Source organism: Morchella importuna (genome assembly GCF_003444635.1).
Source record: "Morchella importuna strain M04M26 chromosome Unknown Morimp01GS001, whole genome shotgun sequence".
NCBI classification, from domain to species: Eukaryota; Fungi; Ascomycota; class Pezizomycetes; order Pezizales; family Morchellaceae; genus Morchella; species Morchella importuna.
Window position 1 is genome coordinate 1957150 of NW_025763398.1, and position 14714 is coordinate 1971863.

General features: G+C 44.6%; 2 protein-coding genes across 2 annotated transcripts; one reads left to right on the forward strand and one right to left on the reverse strand.

Annotated features, from left to right (window-relative positions):
* Positions 1–4551: 4551 nt before the first annotated feature.
* LAJ45_00486 (uncharacterized protein) lies at positions 4552–7023 on the forward strand (the record flags this gene model as incomplete). The annotated part of the gene is made up of 3 exons (XM_046110087.1): positions 4552–5868; positions 5928–6394; positions 6462–7023. 3 exons carry the CDS (start codon positions 4552–4554, stop codon positions 7021–7023), a joined length of 2346 nt encoding a protein of 781 aa, XP_045976780.1.
* Positions 7024–11849: 4826 nt separating this feature from the next.
* Positions 11850–14065, reverse strand: LAJ45_00487 (uncharacterized protein; the record flags this gene model as incomplete). The annotated part of the gene is made up of 8 exons (XM_046110088.1): positions 11850–12078; positions 12134–12253; positions 12325–12585; positions 12639–12878; positions 12945–13303; positions 13359–13408; positions 13477–13565; positions 13641–14065. The coding sequence occupies 8 exons, from the start codon at positions 14063–14065 to the stop codon at positions 11850–11852; spliced, it is 1773 nt and encodes a 590-aa protein (XP_045976781.1).
* Between the last annotated feature and the right edge of the window lie 649 nt (positions 14066–14714).

The following is a 14714-nucleotide window of genomic DNA, read 5'->3' on the forward strand; positions in this document are numbered from 1 at the left end:
GATAGTTGGCCTAGTATATCTGAGCCTATAACATCCATTACGCGTCCTCATGTGTCCTCACAATTATTGATTGCGCAATTAATCAGTTCTTAAACTACTATGTAGCTAGCACGTAAGTAACCGCCGGACTCCCAATCCACCTTTTACAGACTGCACATGTTAAAAGGCCTAGAGAAATTCGAAAGCTGGAGATCTCATTACCAATTTGGGTCCGAAATGTTTAGGTCCTGGGTAAAGTACGGTTAGAATAGGTATACCTAGCTAGGTACGTAAACTAAGTACTTCTCGGAGATTCAGGTTTTACTTCAGCTCGGTATTGGCTTTTATCATCCAAAGGGACCGCCTGATATCGTGAGACGCGACGGGTTCGGACCCGAAGCTTTTCGACCCTGTATCTATATGTACCGGCCACACATCTAGACATGGTGTCAGCCCACTAGAGTACTCGACTAAGAGAGGCACTCCAATCTCTTCATTTTGACGGCTCTATTTGCTGTGTGCACATTTGCTTACATGGTGCACTGTAACATAAAGAATAGTCCCATCCCCTGGGATTATTGTGCGAGGCTTGCCGCACAGACCTGGCGTATCAAAATTCTGGTCTCCGAAGCCTTCGGGGGATGTTCGGACGCCTCCTTCTCCCTCCCTCCCCCAAAGGCCGCTCGGTGAGGCTTTCGGTAGCTAACCAGTTCGGGGATACTTCAAGACGTTCCGAAGCTAATTGTGTGATGTCAACGGATGCAATTATACAAATTTACCAGGCTGCAGGTATGAAGACAAAACAAAAAAGACAGAACTATTCCCTATATATTCTTATAATTACTAATTATAACCTATTGTTTTCACTTCACCAAAATATGATCAGCAAATTTTTTATTTTCTTTGAAACAGCACGTACATGATCTTATCTTAATGTCGTTGACGTTCCCTCTATTTTGACTCCAACCAACCCTCAGAGGGGTCTTGACACCTCCCCAGTCATCTCGTGCTTTTTTCTAGGTCCCTGGCATGTTATAATTAGGCACTCTCCGAGACATAGCTTGGCCCTCGAACTCTCACATAGGGCAAGTGATCCACAACCGTTGGGATACCAGATATCGATCCTATTACACATCAACGCCTAGATTTAGGCAAGAATAGACGGCGGTGTTGGCCTGTGACCTATCAGCCAGATAAGCAACGATCCTAAATCCCCTATAACAGGAAGTCAACACCAATTCCTATTATCCCAATAGTTTCTGTTTGAGAAACCTTTGGGCCTTGAATCTCTTCCACCTTTGTTGTGTATTGAAACGTGTGTCCACCTCATTCATTGCCGTGGAACAACAATTGAAGGCCTCGATCGCAAGCATCACTCCGCCCTTGCCCATCCTACATTTTCGGCTGTTTCGGTCGATCCAACTGGACCAGTGTACAATGATCATGACCTACGCACATTACTTCCTATTGATACCCTAGAGAGTAATCACTAAATGGCGTCACGCATATACATATGTACATACTTATCTGCACGCCAACTATTTCGGTTTTTTTTTGTCATGCTGGGGACTTTTCCCCAACCCCAAGCAATGCCAACCTTTTTCTTTATTTCCTTTTCTTCCTTGATTTTTTTTTCCCGCGGAGCGGCTCGTGCGCTGCAGGAGGGCAATGATATCGATACGTTAATTCTAGAGTGTGAAGAGTAGGTCAGTAGGGTACTCTGGGGACGGATAGGTAGAAATAGTAGCTAGGGCCCGGGTAGCGGGGGTGTATTCGGGATTATCCGCCCTACAAAAGTGTCATAGAACGTTAACATAGGCCTTGTGACATTTTCCTCACCGCTCTTGCGATATCTATCCAGCCAGGTGATCAATGTTCGAGGGTGTAGCTGGCTAGCTAGATAACTAAAAGGTCCACGAATGCCCTAGGTGTTGATGGGAAATTCAAAGGAGATGTTCTAGTCGACTCACGTCGCCAGCGTAATGCAGTAGGACCGAAGGTCACATTCAAGGCTCGAACATCCCGGCAGGTCTGACAGATCAAGCAGAAAGTTCTGCCGTACTACCACGGCTGGATCTTGCCTTAGACATTGTACCATTACAGTTCACCGCCGAATATCGTCTGTTAACAAACAGGGGTCCTCTCGCGAGTACATAGGAACTGGGCTTTGGCATCTTGGCTGTTATTGCAATCCCTGCCTGGTCAATACATGTAGCTAAATGTAGCATCCGTTATGTGGCTGCAATCAACAACTCTAATCCATGAACACTATCACTGGGTCATGGAATATCACTCGTTCTACTTTATCACTCCTTTTGGAATTCCGAGCACATTAACAATTTCGGGGGTTATTGATGTGGCTACGCGGTGCAACGTTCAGTTTTATCCAATCTCGAAGAAGTTATGGTCATATGTACTGTCCTTGGATCTTCCCGGGATATTGGGGTGCTCTTGATAATTACCGCATGCGCAATTATTTTGATTATTGTATGTAATATGCCCCCCTGCGCTATGTCCCGAAAACCGTGGAATTCTAGAAATTCAGAATCTGGCGCCTATGAAACATAAGTGTAGTGAGCTTTTAGGTTTTTGGCCCCCCCCAACATTTTGCCCCCCCAAACTTCTATGAATAAACTAGCCTGGGCTGCTTTTAGTAAACGACAGTACTATGTATTTTTGTAACCGGATGGGACACTGACGTCCAAAACTACAAGGTCTAGGCTTACATGCGGCTAGAAGGTAATTATAAGATTCCCTGCTTTATTTTTCGTTGATTTCTCCTTTAAATTCTGTGGGTATTGGCTTCGAGAATAATCTTTTTTTAAAAAAAGGCGAGTTCGAAATAACGTGTTATCAGGGAGTGGTGTAATCTCAATTAATCCCATGTTGCAGCCATGAACCTCGGTCGCTTTGCGCAAGGGCCCCGCTGCCACACCCGACATCGTCCATGGCTACTTTGAATGCAGTGAGATCTCGCTTACACCCTTGCAATTGTACACCTAGGGTTCAACTTCATCTGCCCTCCTGATAAAAGATGTTCGCCTGGAAGTTTTGTAAAATGCTTAGATGCATGATGGGAAAGGCCTAACTAAGCCTTACGGTATTCTTGCTACGCGCGCCACGGTCTCTTGTACATTGAGATTTGAAAGCTCTGTAGTTTCTAGATCTGGCTCTAGGGGTTTCCTAATCTAGATCTGGTGCCTCGAGATTCTGAAACTTTGACGAGGAACCTTGTTGCAACATAGAATTTGTACTGTAAGATCAACAGGTGGTTGCAATGCGAATCGACCATAAGAAAAACGGTTTCGATAACCGCGGGATCTCCTAAGACCCGCTCTTGCTGCACATGTGTACAAGTCGATCTGGAAAATTTGACATTAGATCGACTTCCAAAATTGGAGTCTTCGCCGGATAGAAAGCAAATCATGAGTGACTAGTACCTAGATATCAGGCCATGTAGGGTAAATCTCTATTATGTAGAGGTGTAGAGGTTTAGTAGCAATAGTGATGGTGGTATGCTAGAGCAGTTCGAAAGAGGGACGTAAATACATGTGTACATACGACGGCACAGGACTGTCCCTACATCAATGAAACGACTAGCGCTACTGGGTAGACCCCTAAAGCCTACCACCCAGAAGGAAGCTGACCTTCTTGAATAAGGCTACATTATGACATAGGACCTCCATGGATCCATTCTTATCGTCGGATTGAGGTTCATAGTCTTACCAAGCTGTAATCGGGCAAAGGACCTTACGCCCCCGGTCCCTGTGCATTGCCCGTCCCTCCTCTTACCCTCATACTCTTCTCATGGCGCTATGTACCTACTCGAAGATTTGCACTTTCCCGAATCTTTGGGCATCGTATCCGACAGATTGGTGCTCAAGTACTGATCCCTCCCCTCCCTCCTTCTCCTCTAAAAAGTTGCACCCCTAACCTAACATTGGTTGTGTAGATGCCGTTGAAAAGATACAACTGTCTGTGCGGTCTAGTTTTCAGCCTTTGTGACCAAGTCAATTACGATCTTGGATCGTGGCTCACAAGCTGACCGTGCAGAAACGATCCCTGTACTCTACTCTATGTGTAGAGTACACACCCTCCTCAGGCCCGGCATTGGGAGTGTCCAATCTGTTGGACCTGGTTTGGTGTATGTATGTAGGATCAATTGATCAACTTTCTACTATCACGAAAAAATTCAATGCGCATGTGTGTATATATGTCTCAACGCGCTCTAGCCAATTATCTATTACAAGCCCCACATACATTCAATAATAAAAAAGTAATGTCGATAATCATACCATGTTAAGACTGTCTGGTCGCACGGATCCTCTCCTTACCACCTTTACAAATGTATCCTTTCACTCCAAACCTGCTTGTCTACCTACAGCCATCGAGTCCATCCATACCCATACCACTTACAACACACAAAATACGCAATCCGAGGGGGGAAAAGTCGCACCTTTATTACATTTCACTCTCATCGATCCATCCGACCAAAATTTCACTGATCAATCCAGCAGAGTTTGTCTTCATCCCTTTCATTTAGCACCAGGGTGATTCTATAGTCGGAACTCCATGGCAGGACCTGGTACTGCCGGTAGTAAGGCATCACGCAAGAAAGCAGCGCCTCCAGCACTTCCGCGCTGCACACACTTGATCCAGTTTTACGAAGCCGAATGTTTTTTATACGACGCCGTCTCAAAATTTATTCTACCCTCGTTTTTCAGTACAGAAAATGCAGCTATTATCATTGCTACGCGGCAGCATCTTGATGGACTTGAGGCTCATTTAAGGGAACAGAATCTTGCACCCGGGCTTCTCAAGGAGCGCGGCCAACTGATTCTTGTGGATGCGGATGCTTTATTGCCATCGCTCCTGAACGGGGATAAAGTCGATGGCCAGGCGTTCGATAGCTATTTTGGGAAGGTCTTTCAGGATGTTCGGAAACAGTATCCCAGGATTCTCGCTTATGGAGAATTGGTCAACATTCTCTGCGAACGTGGATCGCACTTACTAGCCCATGAACTGGAGCAGGTATGGGAGCGTTTCTTAGCAGTTAATGGGAAGGATGCGTCGCTCTTATGTGGATACGATATGTCTGTTTTCGAGGCGGATGGTCTCAGCGATGTTTTCCAACAGATATGTCTGTCACACTCCCATGTCGTCCCCGGCGAGAAGAAGTATCCGCTTCTAGGCGATTCACAAGATCGAGATACCATTGTTGCAATGCTTCAGCAACAGACTAGATGTTTGGAGGCAGAAGTCGTTCGTCGCAAAATTTCGGAATCAGCACTCCAATCAACTTTGGAGCATTTTTCAGCACCAGCCATTGAAACCCACACACAACCCCCAGATCCGAATGGACACCATAGCTCCGTCCCCGTGGGTATATGTGGAAGGACATCCTTTGAGGGACGGCATCAATATTTTGTCAACGAACGTTTCTGCGAGCTATCCGGTCTTCATGATTATCGAATACGGCAAGATGGCAATTGGTTAAGCGCCGTACATCACCTGGACAGAGAGCGTGTTTCTAGGTTCTTTTCCTTTGAAGATGGAAGATTACGAAAACAGGATTATCGCTTCGTTCATCCGAACGGGGATGTTCGCTGGGTGTCTGCAGAGTTCACGGTGAATGTGTACGGATATGTTCACACAATCGTTGATATTACCAATTCAAGGAACCATCGCGAACAACAAGCACAGGCAGGGAGAAGCAATATGGTAAATAATCAAATGGTGCAAAATGGTGGTATTGATTATCCAAGTCAGCAGAACCAGCAGCATCAATTCACAGACCCCTACCACTCAAGCGGAGATGATAGCAATGGAAGTTATACCGAGAATGCCTTGAGAAGGAGCGATCCCCAGAGCCCCGACGAATCACTGCAGGTACTTATTAAAGTAATATCCCCATTTTTATATATGTGGGCTAATCTCGATCTCTTTAGACTATTTCTAGTGAACAAAATCGACGCATGACGGCAGATCGCATTAGAAACGAATTTGAAAATATCGCTAGGCTTTTGAGTGACATTTCTAAAGACGATAGTCTTTCACAACACTCGTTCAATTTTGCAACCATTAAAACTCACATGGAAAAGCTTCAGGCTTGGTATAGTTGCCTGCCTAGCCCACTCGCTCTTCACTTGGTCATACTTGATCACTCGATCCCACAAACGCAGAAAGCTGTTATGCTTCAGGCCTACTGCGCATATTTGAGATCTGTTATTATCCTTACCCGTCGTGTCTTGCTTAAAGTGGCCAATACCGCGACTCGATCGAAGTGTCCGCAGGAAAATGGGTCACTCGAAGTTTTTTATGCCAACAAATGTATAAGCGCTGCGAGGGGATTATGCAAAGTTCTTGACATGTTATTTGAAGGGGATAAACAGCAAACTAAGGGATGGCTTACTATGTAAGGTTTCCACATCACCCTCTCTCCTTCTACATTGTATCTTGAATCATCCCTAACTAAGATACAGAAGTTCTGCTTTCACAGCATGTGTTATAGTTTTTCTTGATATCTCCCTGCGGCCTGTTACAGAACCTCCTATTATCGACGACATCGCCGATATAATTCCAAAATGTATCAACACACTCAAATCGAGTCCACGGCCGGATCACCAAACCTGTAAACAATACTTGGAGACCTTGATACCATTCTGGATGGCTTTAAAACCTCCGATACCGTCCGATTCACATCTAGGGCGAATTTTACCCCTAGACCAGGCTTCTCCGCAGGCATGGTTGGCACTGGATAATCAATGGACGAATAAATGGTCCCTTGGACAAGCTTTAAACACTACCGACGACCTTCTGGAAATCTTGAGGGAGCCATGTGGAGGAGTAGATCATAAGGATTGGATTGCTCGTTCATGGGATTGGAGGTTTCTGCTCCCTGCTGATGCTTCTGCAGCACAGAATACAGATTCTACCAGTACAATAACAAAACCGCCATGGAATAATAATGGAACCAAACGAAAAGCAAAAAGGAGCAAAGCTGAAGACGAGTCATCGAATCACTCACAGTCGTCCCATTCTTGATCGGACTCGAGCCGAACTTCTAATAGCTGGGATGCCCCATCGCTCCTGCATAAGTTCACAAGTTTCTCTTCTTTTCCATTTTACAAATCGACTTCCAATTGCACCATCCACATCTCATTGAACTTGTATATTATATCCGGCGTTTTGGTTTACAGGATCTTATCTTTGCATAATGTTTCTTTATGTTTCCATAGGGTTATTACTAGGGTTATTACACTTCATTTCTTTCCTTAGTTTGTTATCACTTAGGTGGGGATTTTTGACAAAATTTTAAAGCTGCAGTTGGGGGGGTAATCTTCAGAAAGGATTGGCATCCGATGTCGGCATGCATGCATGCACCCGTTTCTGAATTTGCCAAGAGCCAACAAATCTGTATTGTGACGGCTGGCAATGTCGGTTTGCGCTGAGTGCTAGTATGTAGGGTATGCTTCGTGTTCTTCCGCATATCTTCTTTTGTTTGGAGTCGTGGACGGCTTCGCAGCTAAGATCACTCGGATTTGCATAAAATAGAACACATGAATACCTAACTGGTGAGTCCATTTGGACTAGAAAGATTTTGAAGTCGCTCAATCAAGAAGCTAAGGGATCCAATGATGGCATTGTCGGTTCAGTGAGTCTCCTACAAGTTCATGTGGGAAGACAGCAGGCGCTTGTCCTCCTTAATTGTCAGTATAAACGCTTGTGGATCAAGTGGTACCTACAAAACCCTGAGACACTTTTGACTCACATCATGTAGCTCTGAACCAGAGCCACCAAACGAGAGTAAGGTAGATCACAGTGATAGACGTAGGTGTATGGTACATACATACCAAGCTAGAGTACCAATTTGAAATTAATTCCAATTAGCTCTACATCCAAGACATGTCCACGATGTCGGATCACTCCTACTGGCCCATGGTTAGCGACTCGATTACATATAACCGGCACTATTTTTTGTAGTTTTGAGCCTAGATGAATCTGGGCAACCTCTCAATTAACTTGTCTGTTTATCTAATGATGCAGGAATAACTGCACCCACCTCAAAGCGGTGTCAGAGTGCGTAACGTACTGTGAAGTACCCAGCAACGAATGTCTGCATGTGTCATTGTGCAGATACCAGCAATCTCCTCACAGCAAATGCGCCACCGCTCGACTGGTTTTTTTCTCTCCCCCAAAGAAGGAAAAGTCACGGATTCCAGGTGCTGGCCTTCTTTCGTTTCTTTTCTTTTTCCTTTACTTTTGAGAATCACGAATTGAATGGTATTAGAGCGTTTTGGCAACCACCCTTTTCCAAATTTCTAGGTCAAAATTTGAGTTCTTGGCTCTGCGCCGCTAGAAGCGATTCCGTTGCTTCTTTGGTGTGAAATCGCAGCAGATCCTGGAAGATCAACCTGTAAATGCTTGTAGCAGCGCAGCGCCAAGAACTCAAATTTTGACCTAGAATTTGGGGAAGTGCCAAAACGCTCTATTGCGCCATAAACTGGTGGCAAGCCTTAATTAAGTTTAAGACATATCGACCCATCATATCATCAGAAACTTGAGCAAAGAAAAAAAAAAAGGAAATAAATAGAGTACCAAAAGGATGCAGCATGAACAGAAAGTCTAGAACATGGGAGCGAAACATTGCTTTTTGTGCCACAAAAAGCCTTGAAGCTGTCTGGTGGACAAACTGCAATACCGCAAGATTTGGAGCGTACTCGGGGCAGGTAAAAAGTACCGGACAATGCAGGTTTTTGGTTCACCAATGGGCGCGCGTGCTAGGCGTGAACTACTGCGAAAAAAGCCCAGAGACAAAACTTGCATTGTCCGGTACTTTTTGCCTGCCCCGAGTAAAGCCCGGGCGTTAGAGAAGATCCTGGTATGTAAAAAGCACCGATTATTGCTCGAACTGTGGCGAATCCTTCAGTTTTTGGTGAGAGAAACTTACTAGGATCTTATTTAACACCCGGGTGCAACGCTCCAACTTTTACGGTAGCTACTGATACATACTAGTTGATCGCGGTCAAAATCTTACCCTCCCCCACACACAGGAAGATCATTTTGGTGGATCGAGACTGGGTCCTGTTTTGCCGTCTCTGTCTACCGAGATCCCACCGGCCCGAGAGACTGGTTTTTTCAGTGGCAATATCTCAACCCATGAAGTCTGGGCATCTGAAACAACATTTTCTCGGTAGGCGCCGTTCTCGTCTTTCGCATACTGTGCCAGAAAACTTTTCCAGATCATAGTAAGGTAGTCGTAGTAAGCTTACTGGCTCAACTCTGCAATCACATCCACGAGAAAGCGCCTGAAAGTTCACCAACTCCGAGTGACATACCGAAGTCTCAGTTACCTATCACCTGATTCGGGAAACACGTTGATTGTATTGGTACTTTATCAGGACTCGGCCCCTGTATCAAAACGCTTAATAAGGGCACTCATTGGTACCTTTTATTCCCCGATTGGTCTAACATAAGCGATGTTGGATTTTGACTGGAGGGCGAAAACAGAAAATACAAACACAGGGACTCAAATGGTGACACGAGTATGTACTACGTCTTCACATGTAGCAGGATTTAGTTATGCCTCGATTCGGCGTGATTTGCCGTTCAGTGATTGAAAACTTACTGAACGAATGATAGTTCATGATCTGACTTGGATCCACCATGTTTATATTTAGCCTCAAGCATGTCCATGAGAGCCATTGTGGCAAGAACTGAGTGAATCTTTGCACACGCACGCATGTACGTATGTATGCCTATTACGATTTCGATTATCTTCCGAAATTTTGACTGCGACCCACAAGCTGTTATTGCCATGACCGCTAGAGTAATTCTAAAGTCATTTGGATAAGATCTCATTCAAAATCGGTCAAATAAGCTCTGGTGAATATCACTACTTAAATATATATGAAGAAAGCTAGCTCGATTTATATCTAATTCTCCGCACCCCACTACATTACTGGTTATTAAAAACAATTGGCACCTTCAAGTTTCCAGGACCTAGGGAACCGTTTCAAAGGTTTAGTCTTCACTTGTAAAAACGGCAGAGACTTGCGGGTATTATGGCCTATAGATTTAGAAGACGGGCGTATAATCTTGGTAAGTACCTGATACATTTCGAACTCCCATTGGTTTGAAGCTGGCGCTGCTCAGGGCTACTGAGAAAAAAAAAATCTGAGAACGATATCAAAACTGGAACCCCGAGCGAGAATACGGACTATACGTTAGGCTGACATGACCACAAACCCACAGTTATTCCGAGACTTGAAATTAACCCTAGGCTTAATTAGTCAGTTAGAGTAGGTACATACGTTACTTTACTTGCCACTAACGTAATCAGACAAGCTCACCATTGTGTTTTATCTAGCACGGAAGGATTAACCTCACTGGGTTAAAAATCCCCCGAATAGAAACTGCGAAACATTGCACCTCCAGTGTCTCCCGGATATATCATGGGGCCAAGTTACACAGGATGGGAGGGATTTCGCCTATTTGCGCTGGACTCAGTAGCGTAGCTGCGGCTGTGGCTTATTACTCTACAGGTGGAAGTATTCATGATCACCTACTAGTAGTGTATGTAGGTTAATGACGTTTCCGAACAGAACCAGGTCTGCGTAGCACCAAAGCCAAGTGTCTCATGCAAGATATAACCTAGATGTAGGCCTGGTTGTGACATTCGGAGACGTCTGAATTTATGGGTATACGCGGGACAGGTAAGAAGAACCTGAAAATGACTTTTGATGGTAACAACCTCTGATTCGCGGCTGGCGAAAAGCTACACCAAATTGAGCACCTGCTTGCAGCTTGCATTTTCAGGTTCTTATTGCCTGCCCCGAGTATGTGCCGTACATCCTCTGTTTCAACTAAGTACTCTAGTTTCCTGCGATCTCCCCGGGTGCATGTACAGTACATACAGCCGTACCATGTTCCTTGGGATGCAGGGCATCGAGTGATATCGTATGCACCCGTGGTCGTACGAATTGAAATCTATTCATAAAAGTGACTTGTGATATAGAGCATGATAGGCCCGTTGTCTAGAGCTCTTGTAGCCTTGACTTTAAGGCTATTATATGTATGCATGATGAGTAATATAGGGGATCATGTATCTTCTAGAAGACCAGGGGTTGAATAAAGTAATTTTTAGAGATTTTAGGACCGGATGGCGCCATCTCATTTGATGCGAGCTAGTTATAAAGATCGAGTTTATTGGAACGGTGAGATAAAGAGATATAGATGCAAAGGTGGTGTAGGTGCATCTATGTGACATTAAAAAAGCCAGAATCTTATTATATCTAGATGTTGACGACGTTGCCGGATCTGGAAGTCGATACAGAATTACGGTGTTCACATAAACTACATACTTGATACATGTACGTACATCTTTGGAGGCATATCCCGATCTTAGACTTTTCAAGAAAATATGTACTAATCTTCTCATAATACCCAATAAATCCAATGGTATATATGTACCTCGAAATATTTCATCATCATTAAGAGAAACATATAACACTATAGCCCATCCAAACAGGCCGCCCACCTCAGTTAATCCACTGCAGTACTAAGAAAGCAGGCAGAATTAGTGCTGCATTTGATGTGATATTATGGTAACTGCTACACTATAGCTGTGGTAAACCTCCGAAGCTCGATTATAAATCACTATTATTATATATTTCCATCTTTGGTACTAACTGGGGCCCATAAAACAATGCGGTTAAGTATGTATGGATAAATCGCAATAATTAAAGAACACATAAGCAAATATCTACATGTATGTACAAGTAAGTAGGTATAAACCTAAACCATTTCAAACTTTTCAGGTCTATCTAACAACCCTTTAAAACACTACCTTTTCCACTCCTCTACATCTCTCATTTACCATTCACCTCCGTTGTCGGGGCCCATTTCGACCTCGCTCTAATCCTAGCCCCAAACAGGAAGAAAGAAATTGGTATTGGTATCATTGCAATTGCAATGAACCCTAGCAACGAACCTGCCCAGTTGACACCCAGGTTATGGAACATCTGCCTTCCAAACAGCGGAAACCCTGCTGCAAAGACAGAGCGCAGAAAGGTGTTTGCAGCAATAGCTGAGGCAGCGCTGTTTCGGGCGTTAGGAGTGGTTCTATTGAAGCAGGTAGAGGTTGGAAACTTACAACATGAGGTAAGCGTCTATGAGATAATTGAGTGACTGGAGGAAAATGGTGATGAGGCCGATTCCGATGGGAATACCGGCTAGAGTGGGTACCACCCAGTGAACTTCAGGGTAGTTCCCGCTATATGATTTATGTCAGTATTCTGTTATTCTACTACACACACCGCATAATAGCGAGGAGTAAAAAAATACCTCCAAGAAAACCAGAACAATCCGATAGGAAACACTATACTCCCAATAATCGCCGGTACCAATCGATCCTCCGGGATTGGCACATTATTATTCGCCCTCATTCTCTTGTTGGTCCATGGTTGAAATGCAATCACCATAAGGCCTCCCAAAATCATTCCGATCACCATCCCCAGATATGGAAGCGCGGCCACACCGAGAGTATAACCCCTGATTTCACGGAAAACTATAGGATATGCTGTAAGGAAGATATATAATATACCACTTATGATTGTTAGTGTTTTAATTATTCAAGAACTAATGTTAAAATAACTCACTAGATGAATGCAGTATAAAGGCTCAGTAAGAATATAATCGGCTCACTAAAGAGCAATTTCAAAGGACGTCCAAAATTCTTTGATATCAACTCTTTAAAGTTGACCTCGATCTCTTCTTGCTTTGCATGTATTCCCCAATTTCTCGTGAGCCTTCTCAGTTCTGACGCTTTCGCAACAAGGATAACTGGTGGATATGTCTCTTCTAAAAAGAAGATATTTAGGAATAGCGCCACAAAGCCCCTGTTATCATAGCATTAGCTCAGTCAATTTCGACCCGGGCACTCGATAAAACGCATAAATACGCACATAATAGCTGTGGTGTACTCCGTCCACCTCCACCCCAAATAGCTCTCAGTGATAAAGCCTCCAGCAATCGGCGCAATCAACGGTCCCGAGAAAACAGCCATACTAAACACTGCAATAGCAGACCCCCGGGTCTCCTGTGTGAATATATCTGCAAATACAGCACCTACGACCGCCAAAGGACAGGATGCAAAAAATCCACCCCAGAATCGACATATTAAGACGGTTTGGGCATCTTTGGCTACAGCAACGGCGATCTGGAAGATGGAGAAGCCGAAGATGCCGAGAATGAGAGGAAGGCGGCGGCCCTTGAGCTCGGACATGGGCGCCCAGATTAAGGGGCCGCTGGCAAATCCAAGGACCTGTGAGGTGACGTTAGGAATTTAATGACACCAAAAGAAAACTGTTGGGATATACATAAAATGAGAGCCCAAGAATTGCGGCTTCGGCGCTAATGCCGAAATAGACTGCAACAAGCAAGAGTTTAGCTGTCTGTTTCCCCTGGATCATTATGAGGATTATAAGAAATACTAACTAGCTACAGCTTCTGTTGCAGATGAAAACACGCTGCTACCCCATGCTGAAACTAAAGTGGTGTATCCCAAGACCGCAGCTGTAATCATCCTGTGATGCTAAGTTAATACCCCGTCAACGAATTGATATATCGACATATCAATACAAGTACTGCAACAAACGTACTTCTTTTTTAAAGGCCAATTTTGCCCATGCATTGGGTCATCACTGCCCTCAAATTCCACCACGTACTGCTCCCTATGTGGCAGTTGTGGCGGGTACTCCTTCCCACCACCAAACGGAGGCAGTCCATCCTTTGCCGCATAATCATTCACCGTACGTCCCACTGTATTACTATATATTGATAAGTGGGTCCTCTGCCTTTCGAGCTGGATCCTGTTTGAGTCTTCATTCCTAGGCCCAGGGATGATGTCGCGGTGCGTATATTGCCTACTCAGGTCATCATCGTTGTTTGTATGTGTATCCGAGGAACTGCTGGAGGGGTAGTCAGGCTCTACAGGGCTATCTGTGTTTGAGGGACTGTGGAGTTGATGGGAAGCTTGTCTTTCTGCTCTTTCGATATCGAGAGAGACATCACTGGGTTCTAGCATTGCAATATTGTTGTTTGTATGTTCTGAAAGAGAAAAAAAACGACACTGACAAGCTGGGATAAGCTGGCAGGTGGAGTTACAGACAAGATATGAAAACGATGGCAAAAAGAAAAAGGACAGAGCGTCATCTATAGGGAAAAACCCAGTGCCTATGTAATGGCTGTATAACTAACCAGACAAGAGAGGTTCTCCTATTATCAATGGTCCATCTGATGCCGTAGACCCGAGAAGATGGGTCCAACATGGTCCCCAAAATTCTTAAAACACTAGGACGGTAAAGCACCCGGTAGGCGCGGGAGAAGGTGTGGAGCTCAAGCTAAAGGTTACCTACCTGCTGCTGGCACAGGGTTTTTTGTTTAGACAGCGTGCCCGCCCTTGGAGGGTTTCCATGGGCTCGGGAGTCGGCATCGTAGCCTGTATTTGAAGCATGCATTAAAAATCCAACAGGTGACGTAAATTTTTCGATAAACCCAAGGGCTTGGTCAATGATTTTTGCTTTCTTCGGCACATTGATAGATGCACAGGTTCTTGGGAGATGGACCTGGGGGGATCGAGGAGAGGCAGATTATAAATGCTGCACAATCGCAAGAAGGATGGCACTGGCGCAGTTGCAAGTTACTACAACAGGAGGCTGTGCCCGACTGTATAC